Source organism: Triturus cristatus, chromosome 6 (genome assembly GCF_964204655.1).
Source record: "Triturus cristatus chromosome 6, aTriCri1.1, whole genome shotgun sequence".
NCBI lineage: Eukaryota > Metazoa > Chordata > Amphibia > Caudata > Salamandridae > Triturus > Triturus cristatus.
Genome location: NC_140589.1, coordinates 1,666,010,235 through 1,666,029,182, shown reverse-complemented (window position 1 = coordinate 1,666,029,182; position 18,948 = coordinate 1,666,010,235). Strand labels below are relative to the sequence as shown.

At 47.0% G+C, this 18,948-nt stretch overlaps 1 protein-coding gene across 3 annotated transcripts in view; it reads left to right on the top strand.

Moving 5' to 3' along the window:
- The window catches only part of UBR2 (ubiquitin protein ligase E3 component n-recognin 2), a 1,393,714-nt gene that overhangs the window by 957,028 nt on the left and 417,738 nt on the right, over positions 1 to 18,948 (top strand). For all 3 annotated transcript variants that reach the window (XM_085612829.1, XM_085612828.1, XM_085612830.1), the window contains one exon: positions 2,723 to 2,816. In XM_085612829.1, the coding sequence (XP_085468955.1) occupies positions 2,723 to 2,816 (94 nt within the window). The remainder of the gene's footprint in view (positions 1 to 2,722; positions 2,817 to 18,948) is intronic.

The window sequence follows — 18,948 nt, the reverse complement described above, 5'->3', positions numbered from 1 at the left end:
GGCTTGGTGCCAAGTTCTGTGTGGGTCCTCAGTTCTCCTGGTGACAGCCCTTCTTTGTCCTTCTTCTATTCCCAAGTAGACTAATCTCTCTCTCTGGTGTTGGGGGGGGGGGGGGGAGGGGGTGACAACTAAATACTGCATTTAGGGGCTTTTAGAAGTATAGGGCCGAAGCCAATGGGCTACCTACCCCTTGGGTGTCTACACCACCTATATGACCACTTCCTCCGAGAAGCGAGCATAATCCTGACCCAGAGTGCCTTGTTTCATCACAACCAAGATGGTGAACCCCTTCTTTGGCTGTCCGCTTCAGGTGGCCCACCTTAGAGGTGTGCCTAGCTTGCAAGTGAGTGTGACATGCCTTCAGACTATCTAATTTTCTGCCTCCTCTGGTACCAAATGGGCCCCAGTGCAGGGGGTGGCATGCCTCAGGTCTGGGAGAAGCCGTTGTCAAAGGCAACAGAGACTTAGAAGCCTCTGGCCTTGTTGTGCTAAAACACTAGCCATGCTGCTGGAGGATGTGAGAACACCCCTGGAGCAGGCATTGTTTCTAACCTCTGAGAGTGTGTGTTCTCCCTTGCAGCGGGTCAGAAACTCATCTGTGGTGGCAGGCTGGAAGATACCAGTCATCCAACACACTATATGACTAGAAGGGTTTCACAGGGCACCTCTTAGGTGCCCTCTGGGTACATGTCTTAATAAATCAGATTATTACACGTTTATAAAAAAAAATGTTTATTTAAAATATGCAGGATGTTGCAGTGGAGATGGCAATTATAGCACAACACCAGAAGCTGAGCGTCCTTTAGGCGCGTGCAGTGCAGACTCAATGGAACAGTTATTCAATATTGGTCCACAGATGTTTTTCAGATCCTCTCCCACTACGCTTCCCCTAACCTTCCTCAATATTTGAAAAGTAAGAGAATGCAAGCATAAAGGATACTGACAAGCACCTACCTTGGATCACACCATTTGTGTGAAGCCAGGAGTGGAACTTCGGATGTAAAGCAGCAATTTAATCAGAGCGTCTATGGCCATATCTTCTCCCTTGGCTCATTTAAGCTACACAAATGCTCAGCTATGAAATTTAATGTTATGGAGCGGATACTCCATATTGCCCTGTAAAGGGCACAGCCTAAGGTCCATAGGAAGCAGTAGTTTTAGCAACCTTTGACATTATTTCTTATAAAATGTATAGTATGCGCTCAGCTATGTGTAGAGGTTACAGCAACACATTTTCCACACTTACATATTAACTATAGACTTTCTAATGAGTATTCCTTATAAAATGTATGGTATGCGCTTAGCTATGTGCATAGGTTACAACACATTTTCCACACTTACATATTAAGTATAGACTTTCTAATGAGTATTCTATAGACGCTTACCATGTAAAAAAAAAGTGCATTTGTTTCAATAATTAAAGTAAAACATTAGCTCAATTGGTCAGGAAAGGATCCTTAACCAATGCTATAAAAGTTATTGGCACTGTAAACATTTGTAATGGGTGGAGGTAGGAGGGGTTTGAATAATCTTCCTTGTGATGAAAAATGAATAGGGAACATTTTTAACAGTGCATATCATAGAAGGCTGGCAGGGCGTGCATGATGCTGGCTGTGAGGCAGTTCCCAGGAGGGGATTTGGGGCAGCACAGTATGCCTCACACAGATTCATACGTTTTTACATGAGGGTCAAACGAAGGAGGACGAGAGAGCAGTCATACTGATGACGAGCAGCCACAGTTGGGGAGCAGTAGTCATACCGACAACGAGTAGCCACGCCTGGAGGGGCAATTAAGGCAACTGGGTCTGGAGGCAGCCCCAAGCACCCATGAGTGTCGAGGAGTGGTGGAAAGACAGAAAATAGTGCAGTAAAAGAAAACGTATGGTCACTAGGGAAAGTATCCATGTAGCAGGGGCAGTCACCAGGGCGGGAACTAAACAGACACAAAGCGGGACAAATGTACACTGTTTACCAACCAAGTAATGCAATTTGGAAATGCTGACTAAGCAGCCAGTCATAAAGTGGGGGCATGTTTAAACCCACAGATGGATTACAGCATGCTTTGAAGAGCAACGCATGCGCGGTGCCTTTAGACTTTACCTAAAAAGAGGAAGTTTCCTACAGAATCTACATACTGGTTGTTACAGTCCCCTGCTGGGATGGGCTCTGGTCTAAGAGCACAGACATGTGTATGAAAGAATCTGGCTTCAACTCGCATGGGTGGTGCTTATATGGGAATCTGTTCATCACTTCTAGAACGGAATGGCATTGGTGCGGAACTGCAAGGCACCTCGTATCGGTGTGCAGGAACACTGCTTTTTGAGACTCTGATTCCAGTCTGTCACCCTGGGATATTCATAAGGAGAGGAATCTGCAGTTAGAGAATCCGCCTAAAAAAGCTTTGCCTAAGTTGACTAACTTGTTAGTTCCATTTAAAGATGTCTGACTTGAGAAACGTCTTGCAACACCTCATGTGAATTTGAGATGTTGGAGCTAGAGCCACAAGCTGCAGAACACTGGTGGGATCAAGGAATTAAAAACTACTTGGTATTGTAAGATGTAAATTTCCAAAGTGACATATTTTAGAAATATGTAACACTACATTATTTCAAATATATTTTATCCCAACTTTGTTATTGAAGAAAATACTTCTACTTTGTTAATGAAATTAATTATTTAAAGTATTTCTTATTGGAACTTCTCATTGTATATTTTTATATAGAAAAGTATGACCCCCTATTCATGCATCCAGATTTGGCTTGTGGAACACACACTGGTAGCTGTGGTCATATCATGCACTCCACTTGCTGGCAGAGGTAAGTGTATTTCATGAAAGCTACTTATTTTGACACATTATTACAGGATTAATTCTAATCTTTGTCTGACGCACATGCATACTCTTAGTATGAGCCTTCTGCCCAAGTGATTATGCTTGTTTTATGCCACCTGGCTTAAACAAGGGAGCAAGTGGATACTTGAAAGGACTACCTCGTGGCCATAGCTGCCTACCGGAAAAGCCCTAGAGAGTCCTGATGTGTGGCCAACAAGGCTGTCAATAGAACACTGATGGGCCTGACATATGTGTTGCCTCGAACCTTAATTTGTTTCTCACCAGTCTAAAGCACAACCTTTCCAAAGAATGAAGAAAATAAGGAACTTATGTTAGCATGCAGGGGTGGCACTTATAGGTGGCTGTGCTCCGTCACTTCCAGGGTTGTATGGAGTCACAGCAGAGCCATACAACCAGGTGTACCGTAACATTGTTGTAAGTAGTCTCCAGACCCGTTTGGCACCTTGGAATATTCTCAAGGTAAGGAATTTGAGGTTAGAAGTATCCATGAGAAAGATAGTTACCCAAGGTAAGTAACTTGTTCCTCAAGTAAATCGAATCCCACAACAGCGCACCTCAGATCCGTTCACATTGCTTCTCAGGAGCAGAGTTGGTCTTTGGACTGTCATACATTCATCCCAAAAGTTCTGTAGGAATTAGTCCTGAACAAGGGAATCTGATAGAGACATCTAGCCGCAGATACCTTAACTTAGAATATCCCTAGGCATCTGACTGGATCCGGAAAACTTTCCGTAGCAGCACCTCTGCGTGATGGGGGCAGCGCCGCACGGCTCCGCCCTGACATCGTCCACGGACGTGACGTCAGCGGAGCCATATATCCCACCCCCCCAGCCCCCCCCCCCCCCCGGCACGCTGACGTCCGTTTTCTTCTTGGCAAACCAGCAGTTTCTTGGCCTGTGTTTTTTGGGCCTTCTCGGCACCTTTGGCGTATCGGAACAGTGTGCGATGCCTTCGAGCTTAAGGTGTGCGAGACCTGTGCGCGCCTGATGTTGGTCACGGACCCGCACGCCATCTGTATGTGGTGCCTGGGAGTGCACCACGACTCCAAAGAGTGCGACGCATGTCAACAAATGAAACTCAAGTACTTGAGGGAGCGTCGTATGAAATTGCTGGCCGCACAGCTGTCCGGCCCGGCACCTTCGCGACGCCGTTCTCCCTCTCGGGAAAGACCCCATTCCCGAGGTCGTTCCCACGAACGTTGTTCTGAGGCAGGTAAGCACAAGCGTAAGTCGCGGAGGTCTTCTTTCCATACGCATGACGCTGGGGTCCGTTCCTCTCACTCCTTGCAAGGCACGGGCGTCCGGCAGTCGTCTCCTCCCTCCCCTCCCTTCCCGGGAGTTGGAGTGACACGGACCCAAATGGAGGCTTATTCAAAGGCACTCCAATCTTTCTTTGGGTCGCCCCCTCTCCCTGGTGCGCCTTCGGGTCCTAAAGAGGTGGAAGGCACTCATGTCGGGTTCTCGCCGGCGGATTCGTCCTCCGCGCTTGCTGTGTGCGTCGACTCCGGTTTCGGAGTCGACACGATGCCGGCGGGACACGGCCCTGAGGGCCATCCCAGTCGGCCGTCCAGCCCACTCGCCCAGTCACCGCATAGCCCTATGTGGCTTCATGCGCTGACGTCTGAGGCGGCGTCGTGCTCGACGCCCTTTCTGTGTCTTTCCTCCCTGCATATTGAGGTGTGATCGCCATCGGGCGGCGCCCAGGCCAAGTCCCCTCTGGAGGTCGTCGACGTCGATGGGACTCCCACTCTGCGTCGGTCGACGCCGATGCCTACGCCTTCTCTTTTGCGGAAGGTTGCTGTTCGTCTGGACTCCTCGGACGTCGATGCGACTCCCACTCGGGGTCGGTCATCACCGGTACCGATGTCTACTCCTCCACTTTTGGAAGAGGTTAACGTTCCTCTGGACTCCTCGGACGCTGATGCAACTCCGACATGGCGTCAGTCGACGCCTACGCCTCCTCCTTTGCAAGAAGCTGATGTTCCTTTGGACAAGCTACCTGGCTGAAGAGGGGTGCAACCCCGAAACCGGTCCCAGGATGCTTGTTTCCGGTCCAGGGAAGACATGGCTTGGCAGTTCGGGCTGGACTGTTGCCATGAGGCACAGGGTCAGACTGATTTGCATATGGCCATGTCTGAACTGGGGTGGTGGAGTGAGCTAAAGAATGATGATTGATTATACCCAGATCAGTTGAACGGGGGTGTGTGGGGGGGGGGGGGGGGGGTGGTTTGATTTGCTCAAACACTCCGTCCATCATCCCCTTTGGTATCGCAAAACTGTTTGACTACGCCTATACCACCCAACCCTGCTTTCTTTTCCCTTTTTTTACCATAGAAGTTGCTGTATAGTCTACCCACATATTGAGAATGGAAACTAAATCGAACTTAGGTGTAGTATAGTTACCTTTATATTAGGTTTGTTGCTCTTGGTCAGTAGCCTCTGTTCTGTCAAATATGCTTTCAGTCTGCCCCCTCTGCCATCAGTCATTAATGTCATGCCAATTAACTCCTTTTTCATACTGAATGGAATTGGTGATGGCATGCATATGCGCAGGGGTGTGCCACATTTAAATGATGTGGTACTGACACAAAGCTCTGTATTAACAGATCTATAAGCAAATTCTGGTCCTGCTTCTTAAAGGCAGGTATACACATTAGCTCTTTAGATTGCAGTTCCACCGTGCTTTGTGCGGTCTGTACTTTTACAGAGGAAGGTCATTAACATAGGCAAACTAAAATCTTGAATTCTAGAGACCGCGCCTTTATGTAACTGCTTCCCTTGGAACCAAGATTGCTTTTCCTGAACCAAGTGCAGTGCCCACCATCAAGATTCATACCCCAATACTACACCCAGTGGGAAGAAGGATAGCAGCAGTTGGTTTCTGCAATCCTATTATAACTATGTACTATTATGAAGTGGAGAATATTTGGAGCTCACTCCGGCTTGATGTTTAACACGTCACATAATAATTTCGACTCTGAAGTGTCCACAAACCTCTCTCTGAGACAAGTGGCCATGTATACCTCAGGACGATTCACAATGTTTGAAAAATAAGTTGGGCTTCAGATGCCTCCAATTATTGATGCAAACACCAATGGTTTTCTTCAACTTTATAGGTGTCCTCATTCTTTGGATCCAGTAAAGGTTCCTCAGCACGCATATTAATCCCTGGGACCTATACTAGCTTATGACCTGGGCACATGACTAACCTCTTTATTTGCCTGTGGAACTCATTCCTTAACTGTTCGCCACCACTGGCATTATTTTGCTACCAACACAGCTTCAGGTTCTATTGAAGCCTACTGTCCCTTCTTATACTCATTTAACATATGCTGCCTTAGGGCTCCCTCATCATTAGTGTGCCTGCTCTTTCATTCCTATGTGTCTTGTTAGTCAAGTCATGCCACTCACAGCTATTTAACAAGGATGGACCATCCTTGTTCACCCGCTAAGCCTAGGTAGACTTTTCCTTCCTTGGAGTCAGACTCTCGGATTGAGAGGAGTAGGGTAAGGAATGCTGCATTTCTAGGACTTGTTTTTTCTACCTAGTCCTCAAATATACTGTGATTTGCCCAAGCCTCAACCGAATGAGGAAACAAAAAAAGGAGTGTGTCTACTTATGTCAAAATAGAAATGATTTACCTTTGCAGCTGAACATTCTAGTATTGTTGCTGATGGATATCTAACTCAAGTCACCACTAACCTGTAAATCCAAAGGTTGCTCTAGGAATAATGTGGAACCCACCAGTCTCCTTTCCCCTTATCAAACACATCATATCACATAAGGTGTCCCCAAGCTCTAACGACATTTTTCTTGGTGACTTTAACTTGCATTGGAACGATCCTAAAGATCCTCAGGTTCATGCAATCAGAGACCTCCTGGCCGATCTAGCCCTTACCCAAGCCTGCTCCCTCCCCACTCACGCGAAAGGGGCCACCCTCGACTGGATCATTGCTAAGAAATCAGCGGTCAAACTTATCTCCATTGATCCTTGTGATTGGTCTGACCACCACGCCTTCACCTTCCTCCTGCCCAGCACTCGCAAAGCATGGGCCCCCCAACCTGTGATTCCCAAACAATGGGTCAGGGACACCAAGAACCTCGACCACGAGAAATTGGCAGCCCGTTGTGAGTCTGAAAAATCGGCCTCGCAAGCTGTTCGACTTGGTCAAACACCAATCCAACAAACTATTGAAAACTGCCAAAGAAACACCGAAACCCTTAATATCAAGTGAGGAATTCTCTTCCTTCTTCTGTGACAAAATCTCGGCCCTAAGAAATTAGCTTAAATCTGCAACCCACCACCAAAATCAAAATCAGCCAGCTCCACCTCTTCTCTCCGTGTTGTCCACCTAAACCTCACCCAAAAACCTAACACACTGGTCCAACTTTAATCTATATGACGATCAATCTATCTCAAACTCTTGCCTCCCTAAAACTGAACAATCACTTCAACGATCCTCTCCCCTCTAACTGCCTAGCTGCCGCTTCCAAGGCTATCATCCCTTCCTGGACCTCAATAATCAACGCCTCCCTCCTACAGGGCTCAATTCCTGACTCGCTCAAGGCGGGTCAAGTTGTCCCCATCCTAAAGAAACCTACGCTGGACCCTGCCTTCGCCGAGAACTATAGACCCATCCCCAACATCCCGCTCCTTGCCAAAGTCCTGGAAAAATGTGTGCAACAGTTAAGTCTTCACATCAACAACTTTCACCTGCTAGATGACTTTCAATCTGGCTTCAGACTGGGACACAGCACAGAAACCACCCTCCTCCACATTGTTGATGACGCACTCCAAGCCCTAGATCTAGGCAAAACCTGTCTCCTAATCCTTCTAGACCTTTCTTCCGCCTTTGATACGGTGAACCACGAAATTCTCCTTGAACGCCTCAAATTCAGGATGGGATTGGAGGGCACCGTCCTTGAATGGTTTAGATCCTTCCTCCAAAACCGCTCACAAAGAGTCCTCATCAATGGCGATCTTTCCGCCCCCTCTCCAGTCTCCGTGGGAGTCCCCCAAGTATCAACCGTCTCCCCTACCCTTTTCAACCTCTATCTTGAACCTCTCACCAAGGTGCTTCGTGCCGCCAACATCTCCTACCTTATGTAAGCCGACACACAGGTCTACATTAAAATCTCTTCCCCTCAGGACATTCTCTCCCTAAACAAGGCACTCAAGCTGACAGTCCACTGGCTCACTGCCAACCAGCTTAAACTCAACGCAAACAAAACCGAATTCCTTCTGATCTCCCCACCCAAACCAAATCCAGACATCCAGGAATGGATCAAGACAATGATCCTACCTGCCCTCCTACCATTGTTAACTCAGCAAAATCCCTGGGAATAACCCTGGACGGCAGCTTGAATATGCACAACCAAATAAACGCAATGGCCAAAACGGCTAGATTCCACCTGAGCTACCTAAGAAACCTAAAACCCTTCCTCGATAGGTCCGACCTTAAAATGGCTACCCAGGCCCTTGTTATCTCCAGACTTGAATATGGATGCTCTACTCTCGCAGGGCTACCCAAGAACTCTCTGGCCCCACTGAAAGCCTGCCTCAACACCGCCGCCAGACTCATAACGGGCTTAAAAAATTTGACCACATCTCTCCCCACCTCATAGCTCTGAACTGGCTTCCCCTGGAGGCCAGAATACAATTTAAACTGGCTTGCATAACTCACAAAGCTCTGTACACGAACTCACCGTCATTTCTTGCACAAAAACTCGTGATATCCAGACAGGCCAGAAATTCCCGATCTGCCAAAAACCTGCTGTTGCAGCCAGCACACTTCCGGAGGAAAAAAACCTACAATCGAGCCTTCTCTGGAGCCGCCCCAAGAATCTGGAACTCCCTTCCACCCTCCATTAGAAGACTCTCGTCCTTGGCACACTTTAAGAAGGAGACCAAAACTTTCTTAATGGGAAGATACCTCATCTAGCGAACTCTTTACAATCACCTCATAGACTTGCCTGTTGTACCTTATAACTACCTTTTCAAACTATTTTTTTTTTTATGGATTGGAAACCTTTTTATTGTTACTCTGCATGCTTCAATTTTTCTCCCTCATGTAGCTTGACTTTAAACTGCGTGCTCCTCCTGTATCCCTCCTGTAACATTCTCTCCCAGTGTGATCCCTCCCACCCTTATGTTTTATTCCCCCCCCTTCAATCCTGTAAAGCGCTCTGATACCCTCACGGGTCTGGTTCGCGCTCTATAAAACTGTAAAATAAATAAATAGCATCCAAGACTGCAGTCGGGGGAATGTGAATAGGGACATGAGAGAAGGCGTGCCAGAAATGTCTTCTATATGTAGTCACACAGCAACCTAGTCAGATAGGTTATTTTGGATTTTCTGTAGTCACTCATGTGGGGCAGCTTTTATTAAACAGAACACAAGACTACTGTTACTTGCTGTTCTTACATCAACATAAAATACATGTTTTTTCCATTTGGATGAATTTCGCATGGATGTCAACTTTCCACAGGAAATGAGAAATGCCCAAGATTTTCTCCAGAAACTGATGCACCATCATAAACGTTCAACACATCAGTAGCACAATGCCTTTATCTTGTTAGGGCCAAAAGAATTGTCATGATACTGTTCTTGTTCCAATGTCCTATAGCAGTTGTTAATATTCTACAACTTGAGGGGAACATTAACAACGTGGGCTAAACCAGGCATTGCAGTTATAACGCAAACGAAAACACGCTTCCCTTGACCACGCCTGTGCCTTAACCACGCATATGTCTTAACCACACCTCTCTAATCTTCAGGCTCCTTTGTATATTTTATTCCAATAATATCTATTCCAAAGATTCACCCCAACTCCAAATTTCACCAACATTCTCCAAGCTGGGCTCCCTTCCATTGGGGTGGGGAGTGGAGCAACTCGTCCAAAAGTGGCCTTGCAAAACAACAATGACATGCTTTTCCTTAGTTTACTCATTGTCCCCTAAAATTGGTGACGCTCAATAAATAAGAAAACTAATGAATCCGATCTCCAATCTCACAAAACAATTGTCTCCTCAATTCAATCAATTTTCAAAAACATGCGTTCAGGAAAACCTCACCAAGTTAATGTTGGGGCTTCCGTCTCTCTGCACTTAGACAAATGTGTCAGTCTGCAATCAGCCTGTTCGGGACATCTGCCGGGGAGATCCTGTTGCTGAGGGACAACGGTTTGAAACGTCAGATGGCCGCTGCGAGAAACTTGTCTCTCTATTGCAGGGCCCCCCCACAATCAGTCGGTCTTGGGTCGTTCACCTCAGCCACAGACTAAAGAGCTGTGGCAGTCTCACCAGCGTCCCCATCTGTGGAAAGCATACCCCTATGCTCCAGATAATAATCTGTCTACCTACAATTAAAGGGCGAGGATTCAGAGGCAAGCTTTAGCAAATGTCATTTATTGTGCTTAGCGGGTGCAATATACAACACGGCACTTAAGATGGCTTGTGTAGACTAGACAAAGATCAGCTCTTAGCCTGGCATATTTATGCGAAACCCAAAGTAGGGCTACATGACTTCATGCAAATATGTTTAACAGTGGAAATTCCATGTGCCAGCCCGTGGCTTGAAGAAAGGTTTCACCTTACAAGATAAGCGTTTAGCATCAGTGATAAGATCTTTTACTAGATCTGTGGTTATCAGTTACATGTCACCAACAGATAAGCAAAAAAACAAACAAAGCACTTTGCTGAGAAAAACAAACTTACGGGAAAAACAATTTCTTGTGAAGTGAAAAATTTGAGGTGCTTTGATTTAAATAAATGTTGGCCCAAAGACAAAATGGATGCTACTTATGGTCACTCCTTTATTCCATTTCTTAAAGAACATTTCTCAGTTCAGCCCGCTATACTATGGAATTCATTTCCCCAAACATAAGATCCACAGATAACTATCTTATTTTTAGTAGACTACTCACAAGTTGTCTCTTTCCTACGTAACCATCATACTCAAACACAAATATGCAGCATATCCCTCTGTTTATAAACATTTAATTTGATTATATGTATGTACCTAGATGGATATTTATTGATATAAACCTAATTTTAATACTATGACCTTCCAAACAACCCTTCTAAATTCTTCCCTCACCTATCCTTCCTTCGACTCATTTTATTTCTATGATCTCCCTAATGCATTTCTCTGATTATATTCATCCCTTACTTCATCTTACTATGATCTCTCAATTAACACTTTCTAGACTCTTCCCTCTTCTATACACCCCATTCCCCCATTATCCTTTCAATCCAGCTAACAGTCACATGTCCACCACTCAAATTAACTAAACTTTCACTATACTAATCCACCGCTAATCCTTTTTGGGTTCCGGAGTTGCGTGCTACTCACCAAAAAGCGCTTGAACACCTCGCATGGGGTAGTAAGAGCTATATAAATACAATATAATACTATCAACATGCCGAAGTCACACCTGACTTCCTCTCAGATGCTCCCTTTCATCTGAGCTGTTCTGAACACAGTGCTTTTTTGGGCCTATCCTCCTGAGCGGTGAATCCAGGATATTCAGGCTATGATGCAGTCGTTTTAGTCTGTATCTTGGATTTCGGTGAGAAAGGCCCTGAGGTTGTTGGGCCTCATTTCCTCCTGCATCCTGCTTGTCACTTATGCCCATTAGTATATGTGACCTTTGCAATGAGACCTTCAGTACCAGTGGGTGCAGCATCAGGGGAATCTCTTCAACATGTTCCAGATCTCGTCAGGAACTGTGAAAGATCTGCAGTGATGGCTGACATACTGAGATTGAGTCAAAGGCAGACCCCTCTTACTTCCACAACCAGAGTTGACTGTGGTGACAGGTGCGTCACTTCTGGGATGAGGTGGAGATCAGAGGACTGGTCTCCGAAGGAGTCCTAGCTCCACATCAACATGTTGGAGCTTCGGGTGATTCACTTGGCATTAAAAGCCTTTCTTTTTTCGATCAGGGAAAGATTGGTGCAGGTATTCACAGACCACATCCCCATCATGTGGTGCTGCAATAAACAGGGCAGGGTGGGGTCATCAAGAGGCCCTACGTGTCTGAACATGTCATTTCCCTGGTGTTTCAGCTCATGGCATATTCTCGAAATGTCAGGAAGGACAAACTCGGCTGAAAATGCCTACAGGATCACGAATGGCATCATCTTGAGGTGGAGCAAGGACTCTTTCAGGAGTGTGGAGATGTGAGAAGCTGGCTTAGAATATGGTGCACACTTATGTAAGTGGGCAACCTGCACTAATCCAAACAACCCTGATGATTTTAGTGGCCTTAGACAGCCGTAGAAGCTCTCTAAGTGGTAGCTGTGTAGAGCAGCCTTCAGGCTTAGTCCAGAAGGAGTGTAAAGCACCTTATTTTAGCAGAACATAATCGTATAGGTATCGATTAAGTGAAAAAGAACCACACTGTGTGTTTATAATATGTATTTATTATCAGACACTTTGTAACACACACAGGTATCTCTTAGCCGGAGATATACACAATGCACCCAATACTTTACAATAGAAACAGGTAAGTAGCACAGATGCACAGTGGTTGCTAGGGGGGAGACAAAACCATATGCTAAAATAGTGGTATGGGTACTACAACTTGAGTGAAGACTATACCTAGAAGACCTAGAAGTGCTGGGGACCCTAGGAACCACCCAAGGTAAGTAACCAGGAACCCCACGGAGGCTGTGTGCAGAGTGGGAACACGACCGCGGGCTCAATACAAGTCAATGGGTAAATCGTGGTTGCAGTTGAAGGACCCTACCCAGTGGACCCTGAAGAAACCCTGTGGAAGGCAGAAGGTTGGAGAGCCCACCCACCCGTGGATACCCTAGAAACCAGGATACCTACATCAGGGATGCCGAGTGCATAGGTGTGAAGTGGCGTCAGAAACCGCAGTCGAACTCAACGGAGGACTTCAGTAAGATGCTGCCGGAGAAGGTGAAAGTGTCTTGTGGAACCCATAGGTGGATTCAAGTCAAGAAGTACCTGCAAGCAGAGGGGACAGAGTCTATGCCACTTGGGAGTGACGAGGTGGACCGGAAGACGAATCCCCACTGAAGTAGAGTTTTGCAGGAGAGCTGACGGTAAACTTGAAACTGCAGCTGTGCAGACTAGGCAACGCTGTGGAACACTAGGAGCTGTGCACGAGCTGTCCCACGTCGGATGTCGAGAGTTGAGTGGTCGGTGTCCGTCAGAAGCACCAACAAGCCTTTGCAACTGTAACCAACAGGAAAGTGAAGAATGTACAGTGTCGGGACCAGCAAGGTCTTGGGGACTCACCCCAAGCAGAGGAGTCAGGGCAGGCCCGAGCAATCAGGGGTGCCCGCAGAAATCCAAGGAGACCCTCAGGAGGACCAACAGGCCTGAAGCACTGGAGTCTCAAGAGGACCTTGAGCAGCTCACCAAAAATGCAGGCCCACGATGGAAGTGATGCGGTGAGGACGAAGATCTTGGTCACAGGAGATGCTTGAGGTTGGAGCTCCTTGAAGCCTGAAGATCTTGGTGGAAGGAAGCCAACAAGCCTTTGCAACTGCAAATTGACGCAGTGCACAGGGGTTCTGTTCCTGCGGCTCCAAAGAGTGATATTGGCCTCAGACTTGGTGAGAGGACAGGGCAGGCCTCGAGGGATGTGAAGAACCACCACCTGTGTTGCTGAGCCTTTCGGAGTCCATGGGAGCCCAGGATCAACAGGACGGTTAGCTTAGTTGAGGTGCCTGCAGATGCAGGGAAGTGACTCCTTCACTTCAAGGGAGATTCCTTCAAGTTTATTGGATGCTCACAGGCCTTGGAAGGTTCCTGTATGGAGCACAGGCATGGATGTTTCAGCAGAGGAGCACGGTGACGAGATCAGGAGCAGCAGGAATCTTCCCTATTACAGTCTTGATGCCCAGTGCGAAGTCCAGGGTGCCCAGGTGGTCGAAGAGGAAGTGGTGTCTTGAAATGAATCTTTTCCCACGACTAATTTAGGGACCCACCCTCAGGTAAGCCCATAAGTACCCTAAAAGGGTTGGGACGATTCAGGGTTCCCTCTCAGGGGAGTGGTCGGACAGTGGTGAGGACACTCCCATGTCCTTTGTCCAGTTTCGCACCAGAGCGTGAGCCAACGGCTCCCTGAGCTAGTTTGAACTGAACTATGCAAGGAGGGCACCAAATGTGCCCTTCAAGCAGACTGAGTGGTGCTGGCAAGCGCTCCCACCCAGTCCCAATACACTAAACCCTTTCTGGGAGGTGGTCACACCTCCCTGTGACAGGATATCTATTGTTCTGCCTTCCCCTGCTCAAGCTTGGCTCAGCAGCATGAGTGCAGAATCGTGTCTCTGGTCGACAGCAGCCATGTTGTGCTGTCTGGGTCTAGAAGACTGATACCCGGAGCACTGAGGACCTCCTGGAGGAGCTTTTCAGTACATGGAATCATACCTCCCACACCTTTACGGTGTGGGAGGTATGATTCCAACTTGTTTGCTTGGAATCATATCTCCCACACTGTTTACAGTGTGGGGTTATGATTCCAATATGTTTGATACCAAACATGAAAGGGTTTGTTACAGCCAGTTTAGAGATGGTCATGGCCACTCCATGTTTCGTAGTGGCTGATGCACTTACAACACGGGAGAATGGACTCCGAAGGTTGTAGGGGTGTCCTGCTCATGCAGGGGCACCATCACACTTAGAGCCGAGCACCCTGCCTTCAGTATTAAAAGGCCTGCTTTTGGGGTTTTTAAGTGCAGTGACCTCAGAAATAGGGAAACCTATATCTGTTGTAAGTGGTGCTAGCACCAGCTTACACAGGCTGCAGTGGCAGGCCTGTAGTTAGTTTGAGTGGTCCCCCATGGATGGCATAATGCATGCGTAAGCCCATGGGGGTCCCCTGGTGTACCTATGCCCTGGATACCTCAGTACCATTTACTAGGGACTGATGAGGATACACCACTGTCCAATGTGGGCTGTACCTAAGTACTTACCATGCCAATTTAGGAGAGAAATCACAGAGACTGGGGTCCTGATTAGAAGGATCCCAGTCAGACTAGTCAGAAACAGCACAGCACCAGGCAAAACGTGGGGGTAACCATAAAAGCAGATCCTACTTTTCCACAGGATATCCTTGGTTAAATCTGGTTGCCACTGCTGAGAGTGTGCAATGCCAGCAGGTTTGCGTGCTGGAGTTTCCAAATCGACTTTCGTTCAGAGTCGCTTTTCCTCTCCAGTGGAACTCTGGCCTCCTGTACACCTTCCCACCAATGTCACTCCTGCGCAGAGTTCTCAAGAAGATGAGGGACCACCTGTCCCAAGTTATTCATGTGGGTCCAGATTGGACACAGTCCAATATCCCGAGCATGACAATCTGCCCTTCTGTCTGGCTGCCCCTTTGAGAGGGTCAAAGCAGCAGGAGAGGATTCTGCACCTAAACCTGCACACCCTTGACTCGTTGAGATTGAGCAGCGACAGTTGACCGCTTTCGTGCTTGCTCCAGAAGTCTGTGATGTTATTCTGGCAGCCAGGTGTCCCTCCACCGAGTCTGCATTTGTCTACCATTGGGATAAGTTTGTAACAAGGTCTGATTCCAACAACATCTACACCCTTTCAGCACCTCTACCCAAGGTTCTTCTATTTGCTCTTTCATTTGCCCAGCAAGGCTCTGCTGCGGTCACAATTATAAGGTTATCTTTCAGCCATTTTGGCTTTTTTGAGGTTGCCAAATCAATCTTTTTTTTTTGTCACCTGGTGTGGCTAGGTTTCTTAAAGGCTTGCTGCACAAGTTTCCCCCCAGGCCATTCATTATTTACTAGTGGGATCTGAATCTTATTTTCACCTTCCTGATGTGTGCACCCTTTGAGCTGCTGCACAATTTCCCTCTTAGGCTCTTGACTATCAAAACTACCTTTTAGTGGCCATAACACATCTTTAGGTTCAGTAAATTGCAGGCACACTTGGCACACCCTCTCTACACCATCTGTTATTCTAGCAAGCTGGTCCTACAGGCTCGTGCAACTTTCCTTCAGATTCTTGTGACTCCCTTCCATGTAGGCCAAAATATCACCCTGTCTATCTTCTTTGCTCCATCTCACCTCACCAAAGAAGAGGCGAGACTCCACTGTCTGAGCCCAAAAAGAGCATTGTCATTCTACCTTGACTGCGCAAAAGAGTTTGGGGTGTATGATCAACCCTTCATTGCATAGTACATTATACAGTTCACATATGCATTTAACTTCCATGTCATTTATGTATTTCTTCTACTGTAAGGTAACAGGCTTTTGCAAGTTTACTCTAAATAGGACAGTGCATAGGCTCTGACCCTTGAAATGGTGTATGTTTAATTGGCTTGTCCACAATTGGCATAACTTGACTTACTTGTAAGTCCCTAGTATATGGTACCAGGGCTACCTAGGGCCTGTAGGTTGAGGTGTCTCTCATGGACTGCAGCATTAGTTGTGCCCCCTCGAGTACAACAAGGTAAAACATAGCTCCAAGTCTACCACTGCAGACTGGAAGGGCAGTTTAGAACTGCTACCTCGACTTTGCCATTTAAAGTAATCGCAAAGCCCAAACCTCCCTTTTTTTGATGTATGGAAATCACCCCCATTGCAGGCCCAACGATCCCTATGGCAGAGTGCTCTATGTTAAAAAGTGGGACCTGTACATTTACATGTTCCAGCAGTAAAAACCCAAAATTGTCTATTTTACTGTGGAAGGACGAGTAGCCCCATTGGCAAGTACAGAGTTACAGACTGTCACACCAGCCCTGCTAACTTCCTAATAGGATAACTAAGTTTGGTACTATTTGGTATCAAAAGAATTAGCGCATTAAATACAATCCAATGGTTAAATCAAATTTAATGTCATGGTGAGCAAAGTTTAGAAGTTGCCACTTTAGTTGCTCAAGGTTTGCAGTGCCTGTTTACTGATGTACACAATGCTTTTCCTGCAGACAGCTTTCTGTCCTCCTGGGGAGACATGCTAATGACTCCCAGAAAGGAACATGATAGGTGCCTGCATGGGATAGAAGGGTTACATTCATCCTGCAGGAAACAACACAGGTGTTAGCCCAGAAGACAAGTTTCGATGTAGAAGTCGCATTTGAAGGGAAAAGGGGTAAAATTTGGGAGAGGAACTGCTCTATTGTTAAGCAAGACAGGCTGGCACTGGGGACAGGAGAGGAGAAGCCAGTTGTCAAACTGTTTTTTCCAGGGCCGTGTAGCCCCTTGGCAGCCACACCTCTGGCAGTAGTCTAGGCTGCTCTGAGTGTCGAAAGAGGTGTCTTGCTTGTTGGGAGTGGTCAGAATGGTGCATTCTGGTATAGCTAGATGCCATATTTCCCAGGAAGTGGTAATCAGGAGGGTGGAACCTGGTAGCTCATTGGCTACCACCGCATCCTACCCTGAGGGCATTTTCTTAAGAAAATAGGGCACCCAGAACTTAGATCTTGACCGACTTGGAAGAGCACCCAAGGAGGTCTGCTCTGCTGCACCGAGGGACCAGCAAAGAGATGCTGCACTGTCGAAGACTGCAGCTGCTGGCTAGCGAAGAGAGTGACAGTGCCTGCAGTGTCCTGCTCAAGAAGAAGCGGTCTCCAGAGCAGCCAAGAGACTGCAAGGGCTCACCAGCTGACCTCCTGTTCAAAGAAGCCTGCTGGGGCAATTGGTAGCGCAAAGTCTCCAAGTCGCTATCATTCCCTCCGTGCAGCACTGAGAACCAATACATGATGCACAGAGTTCCACTCGAGTTCCCTGAAAACTAAGAGTGCTGTCATAGAGTTTCTGGCACCCTCAGAAGGTGAGGTATCAACCCAGGAGAAATTGGCCTGTGACTGCGACACCAGGCGACTGGTAGTCTAGTGGCGATTAGACTTTGACCAGACCGGAGAGGACCACATAGGACATGGACCATCCAACCGGAACCCCCTCACAATCTTTGTGGATCGAGGAATCCCTGTGGGAAGCCACTATCGAGTGCATCCTTACAGCATCTTCAGCATCCTTCATCCCTAACATCAGGACCACTCCGTAGAAATCCATTGCAACGTGGATAAAGTGCCTGTAAGTACTGGAGGACTGCTTTGTCGGTGAAGGTAACTGTACTTGAGGACCTTATTGGTCTCTCTGACTAGCTCCCTTGGCGGCCCAAGTACTTCTAACTGACCACATTGGCACCTACCCACGTTTTCCTTTAAATTGTTTCTAAGCGCCCAATTTGTTAACTTTGCCAAAGATTGTTTGGTTGAGTGAAATGTTGGTTATTATTGCTTGTCAAATGTATATCTCCTGAACCCTCTGGTAGATCTTTTTTATTCTAGTTTCTAAACTCTCATAAAAACAGTCTAGTTTTATAAAATGGTGTCCGATTTCTTGAGTGTTGTGTCGATTCTTCTTCAGTTGTTTTGGTGCTGTTTAAATGCTTAACACTTGTTCCTCTCTGTAAGACTTGGTGCTCCATTCTAAAGCTACCCATGGTTGAGCTTAGGGTTTTACAGACAAAACCTACTGTCAATCCATTGACACCCAAGCCTCCGCCCTTACACAATGGTTGGAGTCAGCTAGCGACATCGTGGCCCCTCATAGACAACTAAAACTTAGACGCCCCCACGACGCCCAAAAATGGTTTACGGACGATCTCAAAGCCTTGAAGTTGGGCCTTAGGCAGGCTGAGCGCCAGTGGTGACGAGGCTACGCCCTTGACAAGAAACTACATTTTGCCACTCTGCTCAAAGATTATAAACTAGCAGTCTTGCGAACTAAATCTATGTATTTCTCAAATAAGATTGCCAGCCCTGCCACTAAAACCAAGGACATCTTTTCTATTGTCGAGGAGCTGTCAAACCCAGACAGGATCACCCCTAAACCCCTCCCAGGCACTCTGTGACTCTTTAAATCTCTTTTTTGTTGAAAAGATAGCTAACATTAAGAACAGTATTCTATCTTCAGCCTTCTCCTACCATCATGGCCCTGAGCCCTCCTTGCCTTTTCTCAACCCTAGGCAGCTGACCCAGATCCCTCTAATCTCTGAGATAGAATTCTTAGCCCTTCTTAAGAAGGTTGCGTCAGGATCCCCTACTGACTGCTGCCCCCCCTCAGTCCTTCGTGAGGCTTTTACAGCTTGCCCCTCTCCTCC